The sequence below is a fragment of the Balaenoptera acutorostrata genome, chromosome 19 (assembly GCF_949987535.1).
Source record: "Balaenoptera acutorostrata chromosome 19, mBalAcu1.1, whole genome shotgun sequence".
NCBI lineage: Eukaryota > Metazoa > Chordata > Mammalia > Artiodactyla > Balaenopteridae > Balaenoptera > Balaenoptera acutorostrata.
In genome coordinates this window covers 56,288,214-56,305,945 of record NC_080082.1, presented here as the reverse complement: position 1 = coordinate 56,305,945, position 17,732 = coordinate 56,288,214, and the positions used below count along the sequence as shown (strand labels likewise).

General features: G+C 54.0%; 1 protein-coding gene across 1 annotated transcript; it reads right to left on the bottom strand.

The window, feature by feature from the left end:
• Positions 1–1,553: 1,553 nt before the first annotated feature.
• CBLC (Cbl proto-oncogene C) lies at positions 1,554–15,971 on the bottom strand. Its single transcript, XM_007168113.3, has 12 exons — positions 15,610–15,971; positions 12,895–13,041; positions 12,300–12,456; positions 11,901–12,022; positions 10,649–10,786; positions 7,989–8,076; positions 6,799–6,930; positions 5,065–5,211; positions 4,660–4,740; positions 1,923–2,038; positions 1,736–1,801; positions 1,554–1,630 (listed from the first exon to the last, which is right to left on the bottom strand). The coding sequence occupies exons 1-11, from the start codon at positions 15,957–15,959 to the stop codon at positions 1,792–1,794; spliced, it is 1,488 nt and encodes a 495-aa protein (XP_007168175.2). The 5' UTR covers positions 15,960–15,971; the 3' UTR covers positions 1,554–1,630; positions 1,736–1,791.
• Between the last annotated feature and the right edge of the window lie 1,761 nt (positions 15,972–17,732).

Here is a 17,732-nt window from a genome sequence, read left to right as displayed (position 1 = left end):
TCCCAACCTCTGCGCCACCAGGGACGCCCCCCACACACTTGTGTACAACCTGATCTTGACACTCTTTCCACTGAGAGATGGGGGTCTATGTCCCCTCCTCTTAAACCTGTGCAGTTTTGTGACTCGCCTGTAACCATTAGAATGCGGCACGAAGTGACGCTCCATGACTCCCAAGGTTAGGTAGAAAAAGCCATGTAGCTTCTGCCTGCGTCACTGGAATACTTTCTGCGAAGGCTTCAGCCACCAAGTAAGCAGTCTGACTACCCTGAGGCCGGCATGCTGTGGGGAAGCGCAAACTAGCAAGCGTGGAGGCCACGTGGAGAGAGGTCTGAGACTGCAGAGGGATGCCCGCCCAGCCCCCAGCTGCCCTGCTGCAAGCGCCACTTGATCGCACCCTGAGCCAGAATCACCCAAGATCCTGAGCCCTTCCCCCAATCCTGGCCCACTGCAACCATGATTACTGTGGTTCACCAATAAGTTTCAGCGTGATTTGTTCCACGTAACAGCTAGCAGACACAGCCCGTTTCTGGGGCAGCAGAGGCAGAGAGATGACCAAGGTCCAGTGGTCACCGGGGCACCAGTGTATCCTCATCAGACGGGTTCTGTGGTGTGATCGTGGCTGGGCTCTGGTTGGAGGCCAGCTGCTTGTGGTGTTCTTGATCACTTTCCAATCCTGGTTCTCTAATCACTCCTGGGAATCTGAGTGATCCCGAGTCCTCTCAATCAATTCCCTTCCTGCCCCAGGGGAGGTTTCTGTTGCTTGGAACTAAATCCATGATGCATGCGTCCATGCTCTGTTTACACTGAAATACCTTTTTCTCATCTTTTCAGACTCAGCTTAGACATTCCCTCCTCCTGGAAGCCCTCCCTGACCTCCCAGGCTGGGTCAGCGGGGTCTGCAGCCCCCTGGGCTGCCCTCATCCCAGCTTTGCCCACTCTGTGTCACCACGGTCTGGGGACAGTTCTGTCTCCCCCACCGGACTGTGAGCCCCAGTAGGGCAGTGATTACTGCCACATGCCCAGCATTGCGTGGCCTGGGACTGGGCACAGGGCAGGGGCTCAGGGGATGCCAGTTGGTTTAAACTTAGGCAGAGGGAGGCTTGGGTCCCTTCGGGAGACACTTCTACTACTCCTCTGGAAGAAGTTTCCCAAGAGGCACGGAGGAAAGAGAGAGGGATGAGAATGGATTGTGGGAAGACTGGGTGTATAAATAACTCTCAAGGAAATGTGGGGTCTTTTTGCCTTGGAGATCTGGATTTGGGTCCAGGAATTTTTTTTTTTTCCATGCTGGGGAAAGGGAGTTGAACGCCTGATTCTCTGAGAACTTGGACTCTGGACTCCTAAGTCCTGAGGGCGGGACTCCTGGGTCTGAGAGGGGAGGGGTCTGGGAGTCTAGACTCCTGGATCCGGAGGAGCTGGGTCTCCCACTCTCAGCTCTCGGAACCCCAGACACTAGGGTTAAGCAGGTGGGGACCAGGCCTCCGGGGACTGCCGTTCCCGACCCCAAGCTGCCCCCTGGTGGCCACTCCTTCTCCACAAACCAGAGGACAGACCCGGCTTGGCAGTTTATTTCCGCTTCCCAAACCCCTTCCAGCCCCTGGGACTCCCTTTCGCAGCACATCTTGGTGCCCTGTGAGGTGGAAAGAGAGGTGGTTTAGATAGTATCACATCCAGGTGGGGTGGGGCAGGCAGGGCCAGGCTGAGGGAGGGAACCTGGACGGTGCGGGGCCCTCACCTGGCATCCAGGCCTTCGTGGGTCCCTCAGGGGCAGGTGGAGGGGAGACTTTCCCTTTAGGAGTTTCTGCAATAGGGAGAATTTAAGGGGGGATGTCAATTTCCTAGGACCAGTGTTTCCCTTCCTCCCCCACCTCCTCCTCCCTCAGACCCAGGAGTCCTGGACCCCAGCTGCCCTCTCCACTTACCCTCTGGCGCCCTCTCTGGCCTGGGGGCTGGAGGTGATTTCCAATGAGGCTGAGGGCTCAGTCCAAAATCTTGGGAAGGTTAGAGGAGCTCGAAGTCTGGGGAGCGCCAGAGGCGCCTGGAGGGGAGGAGAATTTTCGCAGATGAGCTGCAGCTCTCAGGCCCAGACAGGGATAACCCAGTGATGGCGGCGATGGGGGGTGGGCAGTATGGCGGGGTCTTGCCCCTAGTCCATGCTGTTTTTTCCCCCTAACACCTCTGTCTTACTTAGAAAAAACGTTTGTTTGTCCATCCATCCATTCATCCATCCATCCACCCACCCATTTGTCCACCCATCCGACCAACCATTCGACCATCCATCCATCCATCTACCCATCCATCCACCCATTCATTCCCCCTTCTATCCCCCCATCCATCCATCTGTCCGTCTGTCCATCCATCCATCCATCCATCCATCTACCCATTCATTCATTCATTCCTCCCACAAATTTCCTGAGCAGCTACAGTGTGTCCGGCACTGTTCTGGGCTCTGAAGAGACAGTCAGGAACCAGATAGACAAAAATCTCTGTCCTCATGGAGCCAACAGTCTACTAAGCAAGAGGCTTAACATGAGTCATCAGTGCATGAACAAGGAAATATCCCAGAGTGTTGGGTGTCCTTCCGAGAACTGAACTAGGGAGGTGGAGAGTGGGGGGTGATCAGACCTGAGGGTGGCTGGGGAAGGCCTCTTGGAGGAGGGGAAAATTGAACAGAAGCCTCAGTGCAAGAAGGATGTGGGCAGAAGCGCTGCAGTGGGTGGTGGGCTTGCTGGCTTGTTAGAAGAACAGCAAGGGGTCCATTGTTGCTGGAAAGGAGTTGAAGGGGTGGTAGGAGGTCAGAGAGGTGGGGAGGGGGTCAGATCCCCAGGCCTTATGGGCTGATGGAGAGGATGTTGGCTTTAATTCTTGGAGTCCTGGGGTCTTGGGGGCTTCTAAGAGGTGAGGGAGGGGATCTGATTCAGGTTACAAATGCCCAATCTTGCTGACTTTATCACAACCCCTGGGGGCCCGTGCCACGCTTGTCCCTATTCTCCACATGGAGACACTGAGGATGGGAGAGGTCCCCCGTGGCCACAGCGAGGTGCCTGGGTCCCTTTGAACGATGGTGTCAACCCCTAGAGGGGGATTTCTCTGCTGGAGAACAGCATTGTGAGGAAGCATGTCTAGCCGGGGGATTCATCCAGTGATGAATGGATAAATCCCCTCATGGCAGGGACTGGCATCACGCCCATTTCACAGACAAGGAAATCAAGGATGAACTCTGGAGTCTGGAGCCAGGGACCTGGGTTCCAGTCCTGACTCTCTCGCCTTTGAGCTGGGTGACCTTCAGATCTTGGAGCCTCAGTGTACCCCTCTGTATAATAGGGATCATAATAGCATCTACCTTATCAGGTTGTCATGGCAACTAAATAACTGCGTTAAAAAGCAGCACCAGGTGTATAGCAGGAGTTACACACGCACGTTAGCTATTCTCATTATGACAGTCACCTTGCTGGGAAGTAGCACACCCGAGGCTCTCTTCTGCAGCATGTTTTGAACAATGAAGGAATAAGAGTTGACTGGAATTTGAATCAGGCAGGGTTTGGGAAAAAGAGGAAAAGGCCTGCCAGGAAGAGGGCACAGCCTCGGCATAGGTGTGACCATCTGGCCAGAGGTGCCTGTCATCCTCTGTCCCCCTTCATTGTCCTCAGAGGCTGAGTGCCTCTGAATGTTTCCATTTGTTTTTGGCTGCAGGTCGGGATCTGTTTTTAGCTTCCCTGGCTGGTGTCACCGCCCCTGCCCCTCCTCCCAGCTGGCTCTCTTGTTTGCTGTGGTCGAATAATGTTCCCAGACTTCCTGAGCTGTTTGTTTGAAGACTGCCCAGAATTGATTGGATCTGATGTGTACTCAGCCTGAGATGCTAACAGAGACCTCCCCCTACCTCCCCGTTCCCTGCACCCCAGGAAGCCAGGGGCTCGGAAGCCAGGGGGGTGGGGGGGGAAGAAAAACGCAAGGCCAGGGCTCACTTAGAAAATAAGCAGATGATTTTGGGGGTTTTTAAGGTTTCTCCTCTTTCAGGCTGTGTGTTTGGGCAGGTGCAGTCACCTCTCTGAGCTTTTTTCTTCTGGAAAATGAGGAGTGGAACATTTTTGACTTCATAGGGTTGTTGGAAGACTCATTCCATTGATTCATTCAACGCCTATTTATTGAGCACCTACTATGTGTCAGGCACGATTCATATAACAGAGAATAAGGCAAAGTCCTAACCTTCAGGAAGGTGACAACCTGCTAACGGTGACAGAAAACAATAGACCATACACTCTGCCAGCCAGTGCAAAGGACTGAGAGAATGCAGCTGGGCAGGGGCTTGGAGGGACAGGGGCACTGTTTTCAATAGGGTGGTCAGTGAAGGCCTCCCTGAGAAGATGAGATGAGAAAGTGAGCCTGCGGAAAAGAGATATAGGCAGAGAGAACAGCTCGTGCAAAGACCCTGGGGTAGGGCACACCTGGGATGCTGGAAGGAGAGCCAGAAAGCCAATGAGGGGGGATGAGTAAGGGAGAGAAGAGAAGAAGCCATAGAGGTGTGGATGCCAGATGGCACCTCGTAAATGCGTGCAAAGAACAAGTGCCTGGCCTGTACCCCTGAGCACCTGGTCAGACTGGGGACCCCAGGGATGAATGGGACCCAAGCTGCCCACCTCAGACCAGCGCCTGACTCACCACCTTCAGCTGGCATTTGCTTCTCAGACTCTTTGGGGGCAGATGCAGCCGAGGCGGCAGAGGAGGAGTAGAGGGGGTCACCTAAGGGAGACAGAGGGTGGGGAGGGGGTTATGAGCTACCATTTTCTTCTCACCTACATGTCCCCCTGCCTGGAGGCCCAGCATTCAGGCACTTTCTAGGCTTTGGAGGTAGAATGGAGAATGAGACAAAGGTCTACCCTCAAGAGGGTTATACTAGAGAAAGCCATAGCCCCAGACCCTAAGGGATGCAAAAGTCTATGCCCCTTGGACCCCAGAATCCTGTCACCAGCCCCCTCCTCCTTCAGACCGAGAGTCTAGGCTTCTAGCCCCTCCTCCCTCAGACCCTAGGGATGCCAGTTCCAGCTCCTGCCTGGCCCTACTTACCCGCTCCAGTTCCTCTTCCTCGGCTTCCTTGTCACTGCTGTTCTCTGAGTCCTCAGCAGGGGCGCTGGCTTGGAACTGATAGATTCTCACAGCCTCTTGGCCCTTGATCTTGCAGCGGCAGAAGGGACAGGTCTGGCTGTCTGAGTGCTGGGGGAGTGGGGAGGGAAAGGATCAGGGTCTCCCTGTTCCCCAGCAGGTCCCCTGGGACTACAGGGGCCTTTATCCCCAACAGAGTGATGTGGGAGGGAGGGAAATGGAGAGAGAGAGGAGGAATTATGAAGAGAGAAAGATGGAGAGAGACATGCAGGGCAGAAAGGAGGGGCTGGACCAGAGCCCGAGGTCAGGAGGAGCCCGGGAGAGCCAGGGTGCTGTGCAGGTCTCAGCCCCACAGTACTGATGCTATGTGCTAGGAATGCCTGAGACACTCCGCGGGGCCGTATGTATTCACTGCGGGGAGCCCCACAGACACCGCCCCCCCCCCCCCCCCCCCGCCACCACCACCGGGGCCAACGTTATGGCTGCGCCAGCCCTTTGGTTCTTATTACGACTGCAGGGCGCACCTCAGCATCAACCATCAGGGAACTTTGAAGAACAAGATTTATTACTCACAGGTCCTGGAGGGTACGGGAGGTTGCAGGTAGAGGGAAGGGAGAGAGGCAGGGAGGGAGGCGGACCTGGAGCTCTGCTTTTATTAGGGGCCGTATGGGGTGCCTAGGGTTTCTGGGGTTCATTATTTGTTGGCAAATTTAAAGCAGAAGAGCAAGGATCAGGGTACGGGAAGAGAGAAGCAGGACCACTCCAATGCTCAGTTACTTAGCATTTTCTAAAGGGAAACTTCAAGGGTTGGGGTGGCTACTTCCTTATCTAGTTGTTTTGCTAGTTGCTGTGTCCGGGAGGTGGATGTCTTTGTTATGATAAGCTCCGCAATCAAAAGCTTAAGGTCTGGGCTTCCCTGGTGGCGCGGTGGTTGAGAATCTGCCTGCCAATGCAGGGGACGCGGGTTCGAGCCCTGGTCTGGGAAGATCCCACATGCCGCGGAGCAACTAGGCCCGTGCGCCACAACTACTGAGCCTGCGCGTCTGGAGCCTGTGCTCCGCAACAAGAGAGGCCACGACAGTGAGAGGCCTGCACACCGCGATGAAGAGTGGCCCCCGCTTGCCACAACTAGAGAAAGCCCTTGCACAGAAACGAAGACTCAACGCAACCAAAAAAAATAAAAATAAATAAATAAATAAAACTATTAAAAAAAAAAAAGCTTAAGGTCTAACACTTACATCACAATGGAAAACTTAGTATCAGGCACCCATACTCTATAGGGGATCCCTTTACCCAGAGGCCTGGATCCTCCCTTGGAAGGTCACTACCATCAGCCCCATTCCCCTGAGAAGGCAGCTAAGGCTCAGAGAGGTAAAGCCACTGGCCCCAGATCACCCAGCGAGGGAATGCTACGGGCTAGGAACGCCTGGCCATATTTACTGTGGCCAGTCCCACAGACACGCCCCTCCCACACCAGGGCCAGTGTAGCATCTTCCACTAATAATGTAGCTGGAGAAGGAGAAGCAGAGGTGACAGATGCAGAGTGAGAGAGACAGAGGCATAAATGGAGCAAGTTTCTGCTCTCCCTGGGCCTCAGTTTCCCCATGTGATCGATGAGGCATGTGGGCGATCCTCTAGGGGCTTTTACTGTAGGGATGGGGGGGACCGGGCGGGAAGGCAGGGCAGGGTCGGACCCACCTGCCAGGTAGCCAGGCAGCGGCTACAGAGCAGGTGACCGCACGGCTCCACCTTCACGTCCTTGTTGCTCTCGGCACAGATCTTGCAAAGCTCAAACGTGGAGTCCATGGCCCAGTACAGCTGCAGCTGCTCCTGGCAGGCGAGATGGGGATGACGAGGAGGAGTGGTGATATCAGCCATGGAGATGCAAGTCGGGCCACAGGAAATAAGTCCCAAACCTCTGCACCAGCCCTGAAGCCTCCCCTAAGTTCAAGGCCGTGTGTCCCAATGCCTTCTACACGTGCTTTTGTTATGGGACTTGTTCTCTGGGGGTGGTCTACACTCAGGGTTGCCAGATTCAGCCAATAAACATACAGGATGCCCTGTTAAATCTGATTTTCAGATAAACAATGAATACATTTTGAGGTCTAAGTGTGTCCCGAATATTGCACGGGATATACTTACACTCAAAATTTTGTTTGTCATGTCTCTCACCCATGGGATGGCTGGAAGACTAAAAGCTGACACAGGGGGCTTCCCTGGTGGCGCAGTGGTTGAGAGTCTGCCTGCTAATGCAGGGGACACGGGTTCGAGCCCTGGTCTGGGAAGATCCCACATGCCACGGAGCAGCTGGGCCCGTGAGCCACAACTACTGAGCCTGCGCGTCTGGAGCCTGTGCCCCACAACGGGAGGGGCTGCGATAGTGAAAGGCCCGCGCACCGCGATGAAGAGCGGTCCCTGCACCGCGATGAAGAGTGGCCCCCACTTGCCGTAACTAGAGAAAGCCCTCGCACGAACCGAAGACCCAACACAGCCAAAAAATAAAAATAATAAAGTAGCTATAAAAAAATTAAAAAAAAAAAAAAAAAAAAAAAAAAAAAAAAAAAAAAGCTGACACAGGGGCTGTCTCTAGTGAGTGCGCAAAGTGCATTAGCTGCTCTGATGAGCTCAGCGGTATCATTTCCTGATTTTATTCCCATGAAAACCCCTGGGTAAGAGGCAGGCGGAGCTGTATTTTCCAGAGGAGGAACAGACAGGCTCAGAGAGGCCAAGTGATTTACCCCAGCTCACGTGGCCACCAAGCCAGCGCAAAACCCCAAGCCCTCTGGGAGTCCAGGGCCTGACTCATGGGAGGGGATCCCTGAGCCATGGTGCAGGGGATGCGGGCGGTGGGCGGTGAGCCGGGGAGGGAGGCCGGGCTTGGGCCTCACCTCCGACACGTGTATGCGCTGATGGGCCTCCATCTGGCAGGGTTCGGTCAGGTCCGGGTTGCGGTTCTTCCCATCTGGGTAGAGGTAGCTGGGGGAAGGGAAGAGGGGGTACCGAGGGGCCCTCCGGCACCCCTCACCCCGCCCTGGAGCATCTGCCCCAAATACATAGCTGGCCTGGGGATATTTTCCCTCCCTTCTCCTGAAATTGGGATTTTCTAGGGCAAGCTGTGTCCTCTCAGGCCCCCAGGGTAGGGCTGTGTCCCCTCAGACTCCTCAGGAAGGGCTGTGTCCCCTCAGGAAGGGCTGTGTCCCCTCAGACCCCCATAGAAGGACAGACTAAGTGACTCCAGCTCTGGAAGCACCAGATGCATGAGAACCAGGAAACATCAAACCTCAGGGCCAGACCTCCCAGAACTTTACCCATCCTAGAGTCTTCAGGCCCCAGCGTAATAGCATCTTAGTCACAGATTGCGGGAGTGACCAGATCCTAGGGTCTTAGGCTCACAGGGCTGGAAGGACCGCCCCCCCCAGTCCGTCTACACTATTCTCACTTCACAGAGGGTGACCGGGGCTCAGCGTGGGACAGGCGATGCCCGAGGCCACAAGGTGAGGCCTGGAGGGATGCAGAACCAGGGTTGTGGGCCACGTCTGAGAGCCTGGCTCCAGGTCAGCCCACGAGAGGGTTCTGCACACCCTGGGTCTCCCGTCCAGGTCATAACTGCACCCCCAGATCAACTCGGGGCCACAGGTCCCCCAAGGCCGGTGGCTCTGCCTGGCCAGCCAGGTAGAGCAGTGCAGGCACCCCGGCCTGGGCCCTGGTGCGGCTTCCCACAAACACACTGTGTGACCTGAGCTGGGCAACTCTACGTCTCTGGCCTCAGTTTTCTCTTCTGTGAAATGGACATAATTGTGCCTAAGGCAAAGATGGGTGGTGAGGATTAAGTAAGACAGTGCTCAGAAAACAAGCAGGACTTGCCCCCACACATAAGTGCCCGGTGAGAAGGGAACTGCTAGAGCTTGGGGTCCCCTCCCCCCGCTCTTGATTTTCCCATCTCTAAAATTGTGTGTGTGTGTGTGTGTGTGTGTACATAGGGCAGGGGGGTTAAACCAGACGGATGGTATTCACACTTATTTTAACTCTGGGAATCCTCCACTGCAATCTGACCTGGAACTCAGTACTTTATTCGTCAGGCCTGAATTCTGAGCCTGGCTGCCTGGCTTCAAATCCCAGTTCATTAGCTCAGGAGCTGTGTGACCTGGACAAGTGTCTCTGTCTCTCTGTGCCACAGTGTCCTCAGTTATCAGATAGAGATACATATATATATGTACACACACACACACAATAGATTTTCATTACTTGCAGACTCTGCAATTTGCAGACTTGCCTACTTGCTAAAATGTATTTGGAACCTCAAAATCAGTACTCCCTGTGGCACTTTCACAGTCATTCATGGCCAGGCCTGCTCCCAGCTGAGGATGAACAAGGCAGCATTTGGCCTTTTCCTTTCAGTTCTCATACTGTAAATGTGTCCTTTTTACAGTCTATTTGGTGCCCCATTTTCCGCATTTTAATGCTTTTTCTCGGTGACTTGGCTGGCTTAAATGCCCTCCAAGTAGAGTGCTGAAGTGCTGTCTCATGTCCTAAGCACAGGAAGGCCGTGGTGTACCTTATGGAGAAAATATGTGTGGGAGATGAGCTTTGTTCAGGTGTCAGTTACTGTGCTGCGGGCCGTGAGTTCAATGTGAACGTATCGATGATATATCAATGTATTAAATTAGGTGTCTTTAAACAGAAATACACATAAAGGTTATTATGTAGTGACTGGTTGACAAAAAATGTGACCAGAATCTTGCAGGACCCTACAGCTGTATTTCCCCTAGGAGCAACGGCTCAGGATTCACTAATTCAGTGTTGGCTGCGATTTTGTAGAACAGAACTACCACAAATAATGAGAAATAACGAGAATCAACTGCATATCTGTCTGTCTGTCTGTCTGTCCGTCCATCCATCCATCCATCTACCTAGCTACCTATCTAATCTATGTATCCATCCATTCTCTCTCTCTCTCTCTCTACCTATCTATCTATCTATCGTCATCCATGTATCTATCCATCATCTATCTCACAGTGTATCATATAGATATGACCGCTAGCTAAGGAGGCTCTGGTTAAATGTCCAGGGTGAGACTTGGGAACCTCACCTACCGTTTTTTCCCCTCCCGTCCTACCCAAGGCAGATTCCGAAAGAGGGGCCCTGGGGCAGCCAAGATTACAGATTGAAAACCCCAGTCTAGCTTTTTGCCCAGTTCTCCTTCTGCTCTAACAGTCTAAATTCTAGAATAGGATATGGATATCTAGAAGCAAAAGCCCTTGAGTGCAAATCCAAGGAAGGGGACCACCGGGGTTGTGCCCAACTCCCACACACTCCTCCGAGAGCTGCTACTAGCCCAACAGGGCAGCTTAGTGGGAACTAGAAAAGGTGCCCTTTCCTCTGGACCCTTGTCTGCCACCTGCTGGAACATGGTAGTACTGCAAATTTATGTGGTCGACTCTGTGAACCCTGTGCCCTCAGGCGGGGTGATCTCGGGCAGTGCTCAATATGCATGACGTTTCGAAGCGCATTCTGTTGACACCCTCCCCCTGCTAGGATGGTGACTCACAAGCCTTCCTTTTGTCCTTCCAGGAGTGCCTGGAACAGAGGTTTGTTGAGAGGGATGGTCTGCAGGATGCTGCCATCTGAGCTCACGAATCCGATGGCCCACTGCCCCGGGTGAGTGCAGCTGGGCCGGAAGATGTAGCTGGAGGAGGAGGTAGGAAGGGATGGGGTGAGGGAGTGGTCACTGCTGTCCCTTCTGGAACTTCCCGGCCCTTCACCCTGTCGGGGATCCAGGTCTCTAAGTCCTTGCTCCCTTATAAACTTCTAGGCAATGAGGCGCTAGATCCCTGTCTGCCACTATAGGGAATGTCTGCTGTGTTCACCTGCTTGGCTCCTCCTCCACCTTCACTGGGGTTTAGACAAAGCTGATTCTGACTTGGCCAACCAGTCCATTTCAGGACCCTGACCATAGTGATGGGAATCAGCCTTGGGACTTTTGCTGGAAGTATTAGGAGTAAGGCACTCCATTTCTATAGGGGTTGCTAAGCTGGTAGGGTGTAAAGCTGGGGCTTCTAGAAACCGTTTGCCACCATGAGGAAAGACTGTGGTTGAGAATGAGGCTAACAAAGAGGAAAGCAGGGGAAGAACAGGAACTGATTTCTGACAATAGCACTTGAGCACCTGGATCCAGCTGTGCCTGAAACCCAAACCTGGTCTTTTCAATTATGGGCATTAGTTCATTTCTTTTTCTTTCCCTTTACACCAGTTTGAAGGACAACTGGAAGAGTGCTAATACATACCATCTTGGGGGTCCTGCACCTCAGCCCTGCAAAGACTTAGGAATCTGACATCCTATTCCCTTAACTTCCAGGGAGCTCAGTCCCTCAATTTTTAGCCCTCTAGAGGGATCCAACAGCTCAGAACTCCTGGCCTGAAATACTTTAAGGACTCAGGTATCTGGTTTCCCAGAAGGTGGGAAGTCATATTTAAAATATTTAATAGATGGTACTGCATGGGCTCTAACCTATCAGAAACAAATCTTATCCTGGGGCAGGGTCTTCACGCCCCCTTGCCAGGCCAGGTATTGTCCCTTTAGCTGCTGGATCGTGGGCAGGTCTAGGTGGTCCCGGGAGAACCTAGGTTGTAGGGGGCACTCAGCATCCTACCTCTGAGTTCTCGACTCTCTGGGGTCCCGTGTACTGCGGCCCTTTGGTTCTTACTTTCTGCAGGATGTCTAGGCCATCCAGACACCCCAGCCTAGGACCCAGACCCCTGCACCCTTGCAGCCTTCTCCTCTTGAGTCCCGGCCCTTTTACCTGCCTGGCTTGTCTCTGTAGGTCTGCAGACGTGCTCGGACCTCATCGTAAGTGAGGAGGGCCATGTAGCCTGGGTGGTTGACTGCCAGGAGCTGCCAATTCTTGAGGAGTGTTGGCCATGGCTAAGGTGGGGCAGTGCTTGGGTCAGGGAGGGGCTGCTGAGGAAGCAGCCCACACCCCTAGTGCCTCCCAGAGTCCAAGAACCCAGACACCTCCCTCACTCCCAAAGATATTCCCTCAGGAATATCTTTGACACAGAAGATTCCAGACCCTTCCTTCTCCAGAACCCAGGAATCCGGCCCCCATCCCCCTCCTCCCTCAGACCCACAAGCCCAGGCCCCCAGCCCCTCCTCCCCCAGGACCCAAGAGTCTGGGCTTCAGGCATTGGCCTTGCCTGACCTGGAAGAGCCTGGTGAAGATGTCAAACTCGAAGATGGACACATGGCCGCTGCAGGTGAGGTCGATAGTGGAGCGCAAGGCCAGGGCCGTGCAGCCAAGCTCCATGGGGTGGCAGATGCACAAAAGCACCTCAAACTCAGCCCAGGGCAGCACACACCTAGGTGCAGGGGCGTGTGGGGGAGGGGATTGCAAGTGAAGCCTCTGGGAGGCTAGAATGGGAGCACTTCTGGGAAGGAGGCAAGAGGGGCCTGGATCCTGGGTCTGAGGGGGGAAGGGCCGGGGCCTGGATCCTGGGTCTGAGGGGGGAGGGGCCGGGGGCCTGGATCCTGGGTCTGAGGTGGGAGGGGCCGGGGGCCTGGATCCTGGGTCTGAGGTGGGAGGGGCCGGGGGCCTGGATCCTGGGTCTGAGGGGGGAGGGGCCGGGGGTCTGGATCCTGGGTCTGAGAGGGGAGGGGCCGGGGGTCTGGATCCTGGGTCTGAGGGAGGAGGGGCAGGGGCCTGGATCCTGGGTTTGAGGGAGGAGAGGATGGGGGCCTGGACTCCTGGGTCCGTGGGCAGGGGCAGGATGGGGTCCCAGTGGCAGGTGCTCACTCACCGGGCTCCGCACTGCTCTCTCCAGAAAGTGTGGGCCAGGACCTCGGTGAGCTGGTACGTGTTTCCACAGTATTTGCCCCCAGGGAAGAGTGCGCCCAGCTCCGTGCACATGTGGCTGAAGATGAGGGTCAGCTTGGCCAGCTGTCGCCTGCGAGGTTGGGCTCTGAGGACCTGGAGTTGACCTTGGGGCCCCCACTGACACCTCCACCCTCTGGCCAGAACACCCACAGGGGTGAGGCCCCCAGAATCTGTCTAAGGTGTCAGTGCAGGATAAAAGTAGATTCCAAGACCGCCTGTTGCAGTCCCGATGCCTCCCCACTCAGAACCTCAGTGTCGCCGTCTGTGAAGGAAAGGGAGGTACCGCCTAATATCCAAGGCATCCTCCGGCAAATAAATCCCAGCCTCTGTCTGAAGCCTTGACTAGCTGGACGTGGGGACCACTAGGGCTGGGGCCATTTAGGGCGGTCTGAGTTCGGAGATTCCCTGTTGTTTTTACCAGCACTGGGTGGTGGACCCCTGTGCTTCCTCCTGCTGGCTGCCTCCCTGAGGGGCCGTTCAGGACGTGGCGAGCAGTAGAGGGTAGCTCTGACACTTAGTTGTGTGATTTTTGGCAAGTTCCTTTTTCCCCCAGCTAAGCCTCAGTTTCCTCAACTGTGAAATGGGCATAAATACAGGATAAGTACAGCCTCTTCAGCTTCACAGGGGGAGTGATGAGGATTCTTACCCGTCTTACGAGCACCTAAAATGCCAAGCACAACCTGGTACACAGTCGGCACCCAGGGCATGTTAATTACTATTACTGTCCTTATTCTTTATATTAATAGCCTCCAGGTCTGTAGGATTCCTGATGCCTTTTTTTTTTTTTAGCTGCATCGGGTCTTAGTTGCGGCACGCGGGATCTTCACTGCAGCGCGCAGGCTTCTCTCTAGCTGTGGCGCGCGAGCTCCAGAGCACGCTGGCTTAGTTGCAACGTGGCATGTGGGATCCTAGTTCCCTGACCAGGCATCGAACCCGTGTCCCCTGCACTGGAAGGTGGATTCTTAACCACTGGACCACCAGGGAAGTCCCCCTGATGCCTTTTATAGGGCCACCCTTGACAGTTTCTAAGCACCCTCCCTTCCCAGAGTCTGTAATATAGTCACTATTCACATGTGACTGGTCCAAGTTGAGATGTACTCTAAATGTGAAATACACACTACATTTCAGAAACTTAGTACAAAAGGAAAAAAAAAAGAATGTGAACTATCTCATTAATCATCACCTTATATTGATCATAAGTTGAGATATATTGGATATAGTGAGTTAAAGAAAATGTTACTAAAATTTATTTCACCTGTCTAAAAAACTTTTTGTAATATGTCTACTAGAAAATGAAAAACTACATATGTGGCTTGTATTAGATTTTAGTGGAAAGTCCTGGTCTAGAATCTCTGTCAAAGAGTTGCTAGGACCCCCAACTCTAGAAAATCCACTGAGATACTCACTGAACCCCTAAGCTTCCTACTTTCTAGAACCTACTGCATCTAGAACAGTGGTTCTCAGTGGAGTTATACCACCATTCTAAGGAGCTTCTAGAAATTTACTTGAGGCTGAATTGTGGGGACAATCCCCTCCAGTTAGATTTACCCACACCCCACTCAATTTTCCAATGTCCCATCAGACATTCGTGAAGGTGGAAAATCCATTTATAATGATCTGAGCTTAGAACCCAGTTCAGTTTCACATAAGCATTTTTTATGGCCATGCCCCGCAGCTTGTGGGATCTTAGTTCTTGGACCAGGGATTGAACCTGGCCTCTCGGCAGTGAAAGCATGGAGTCCTAACCACTGGACCGCCAGGGTATTCCCTACATAAGCATTTTTTGCACTTTGAAAATTGATTCTGAATTTTACAAAAATTCACTGTCCTATGTATCCAGGGAAGTCTGTTTGATTCAGCAACAGAGTGATTTTCCCCTCCAAGTGCAAGTGTCTGACTAGTCAATTCTACCTTCCAGAATAATTGTAACTATGCCTTGGCATTTTCATTTGAAATATAGATAATTTTATTATAAAGAACATTCCTTTTATCTCTTCCTTATAATACATTTTGGACATTATAGTGGTTTTTTAAAAAGAATTATGAATAGGTAGGTTATTTACCCTATGTATTTCATTTCAGGACGGATTTAAAGAAACACTACAAAATATTTTCTCTAAAGAAGGGGCCTGGGGGCCTGTTGGGATTGAGAGCCGCTGTTCCAAACCTTGTTCTGGGCTCTAGGCCTCAAACCTCTGCCCCTGTCGCTCAGCAGCCCTTTCCCCGGAATTCAGAACCGGAGCCGGCAACCTGCAGACAAGCGCCAGGTGCCGAGCTAGCTCTTCCTCAGGAACTGAAGAGGCTCCGAGAGTTCCCCAGGCGGGGGCGGTGATGGCGGCTTAAAGAGCACTTTGTCCAGCGACCCTCATGCAGGAAGCTCCCTGGGGTCTCCACATTCCAGGCTGTGTGTCTAAATCCTCTGGGAGAGCAGCCTGCTTCTTAGCCAAGAAAGAGGGGGAAATGGGGAGCTCAGTGCCCAGGTGCCCAAGGAAGGAAAAACCTAGGTGGCCCAATTTTCCATGTTCCTTCAGGGAGAAGGGCTTGGGACCGGGACCCCTGGGTCCGAGGGAGGAGGGAGCTGGGAGCATGACCTTGGACCCACTCGCGAGCTCACCTTTGTCCTGGCGCTAGGGCTCACCTGAGTCTGGAGCCCTCCCGGAAGAGCTCGTCGTTGGCAGTCTTCCGGCCCCGGGGTGGCAGCAGTGCCGCCATCTGCCTGGTCTTGGCCTCCAGGTTAGCGAGATAGACCACGAGAAAGTCCTCCGCACCACCGGGACCCTCGGGGCCGCCTCCGCCGCCCGCCCGCCGGGCGTGCGCCACCTCGCGCAGCAGCTGCGCGGTGCGGGGCAGCAGGTCCCGCAGCGAGGGGGGACTCGAGGCGAGCCGGGGGTCCCCGCATTGCTCTTCCAGGCGCTGCAGCAGCCTCACCGCCCGACCGAACGCGTTGGATTCTCTCCACTGCCGTCCCCGCAGGGCCGCCGCAGCCATGGGTCCCTTCGATTCCGGAGGAGGTGAGCGAGCGGCCGGGAGAGGCGCGGCCCCGCCCAGCCCGAGGTGGGGGCGGGACGGGGTTGGCCAGGTGAGGGCGGGCCCTGGAGAACCCGGGAGGGGACTGCCGGTACCTGTGTGTCCAAAGGGGGCGGGGGCTGGGGACTCTGGCAACTGGGTTCCTTAGAGATGGGGTTCAAACGTCTGATCCCCAAAGAAAATCCGGATGGGGTGGCTTTGGTGGGTGGCGATAGGACTTCCTGAATGGGTGGGAATCGCAGGTAAGGTGCCTGGGCCCCTTCTGGGAAGGGCTGAGGACTGGGTCCCAAGAGAGCAGTGGAGGAGGGGTTGGGGGAAACCTAGGACTTTTGTTGGGGGCGAGAGTGGGGCTGGGAGTTTAGCTAACCCAGACCCTGAAGGGGATGGGGTTGGAACGTGGCTTTCCTGGGTCGTGGCTCAAAGTTTGGGTCATGGGTCGTGGCATGGGATTAAAGGTCAGAGAGCTGAACTTTCTGGGAGGAAATGTTAGGGGAATAGTGTGACCCCTCTGTCCCTGAGAAGGAACACAGCGGGCCCAGGCCCGTGGGTCCCCTAAGAGCAGGAGGTGGGAGAAGGGTGTCCGAGGGAGCAGGAATTTGGTGACATAATTCCTGGGTCCCCACAGCAGGGGCCCGCGAGAAATCGGGCTGGAGTTGAGACACCCAGATTTCCAAAGGAGGTGGGGGCTTGTGGGTCCTCAGGGGATGAGGCGGGAAGATGGGGTTCATGAATGCTGAGGCCCAGGCGCGGCTGCTCAGCGCAGGGCTGGAGAACGTGGTTCTCTCCCCAACCTGCGCCACCTGTAGCATCTCCCCAGCCAGGGCTGTGCACTGGGCGGCCAAGGTGCGGGGGCGTTGTGGGACGGACCGTCCCTCCGCCCCCAAGGCATCCAGGCCACGCCCCTGGGCGTCCTGGCCACGCCCCGGCCAGGAGACAGGCCAAGTTCTGATTACAAATAATGCACATACCTAGAGAATTTCCAATCAGAGAATAATAGTAATAGCTAACATTTATTAAACATTTACTCTCTGTCGGTCCTTGTGTGTCAGGCTTTACATTTTCTCACTGAATTCTCAAAAACTCTTTGAGGTAGGAGGGGGAGAGAGATGAGGGTGAGAGATAAGGCTCCCATCGCACCCCACTCTCCTCTTCAGCCCTCATCCCCCATCTCTCAGAACCCGAGAATCCTTAACTTGTGGAATCTTAGAATTTACATCTCAGACTAAGCGAAGACCCGGGCTTTGCCGTCAGGATGGAGGGGTCCGCCTCCCAGCTCCTTGCGTTCCTGCGCCCTCTGAACCTGTTTCCACCTCCGCGAAACAGGATGAAAACCCACTGGCCTGGCAAAAACTCAAAGTTTTGATTATACCAGGTGTTGACCAGGAGCTGATGGAAGTGTAAACGGACAAATTAGGTTGAAGAATAACTTGACAGGATCCATGAAAGCCTTGGCAGGGCAAGTCCACTGCCAGTTACCTCCTTCAGAGCCGTGGCTTGTAAACACTTTTGCTCACATTGGGACGTTATACACCTGAAACAAACAGTTTCACAGGGCAATCCTTACCCCGACTATGTGCATGAGCTCTCGTATCTTCTATTCAATTTAATTTAATTTCATCAAAGGGAAAATGGTGTTTGCAACCCACGAAATTGATTTCACAACCCACTAATGGATCTTGTTGGGCAGGTTGTAAAATACTGCCCTAAGAAACTCCAAGAGATGTGTTCAGGGAT

What these genes read in the sequence shown, in the direction of transcription:
- CBLC (XM_007168113.3), bottom strand. Translation starts at nt 15,959, where the DNA reads ATGGCTGCGGCGGCCCTGCGGGGACGGCAGTGGAGAGAATCCAACGCG. An exon ending in GCTGCCTGGCTACCTGGCAG is followed by an intron (nt 5,212 to 6,798) that starts GTGGGTCCGACC and finishes CCACTCCCCCAG; the next exon opens with CACTCAGACAGCCAGACCTG. An exon ending in AGGAAGAGGAACTGGAGCGG is followed by an intron (nt 4,741 to 5,064) that starts GTAAGTAGGGCC and finishes TGTCTCCCTTAG; the next exon opens with GTGACCCCCTCTACTCCTCC.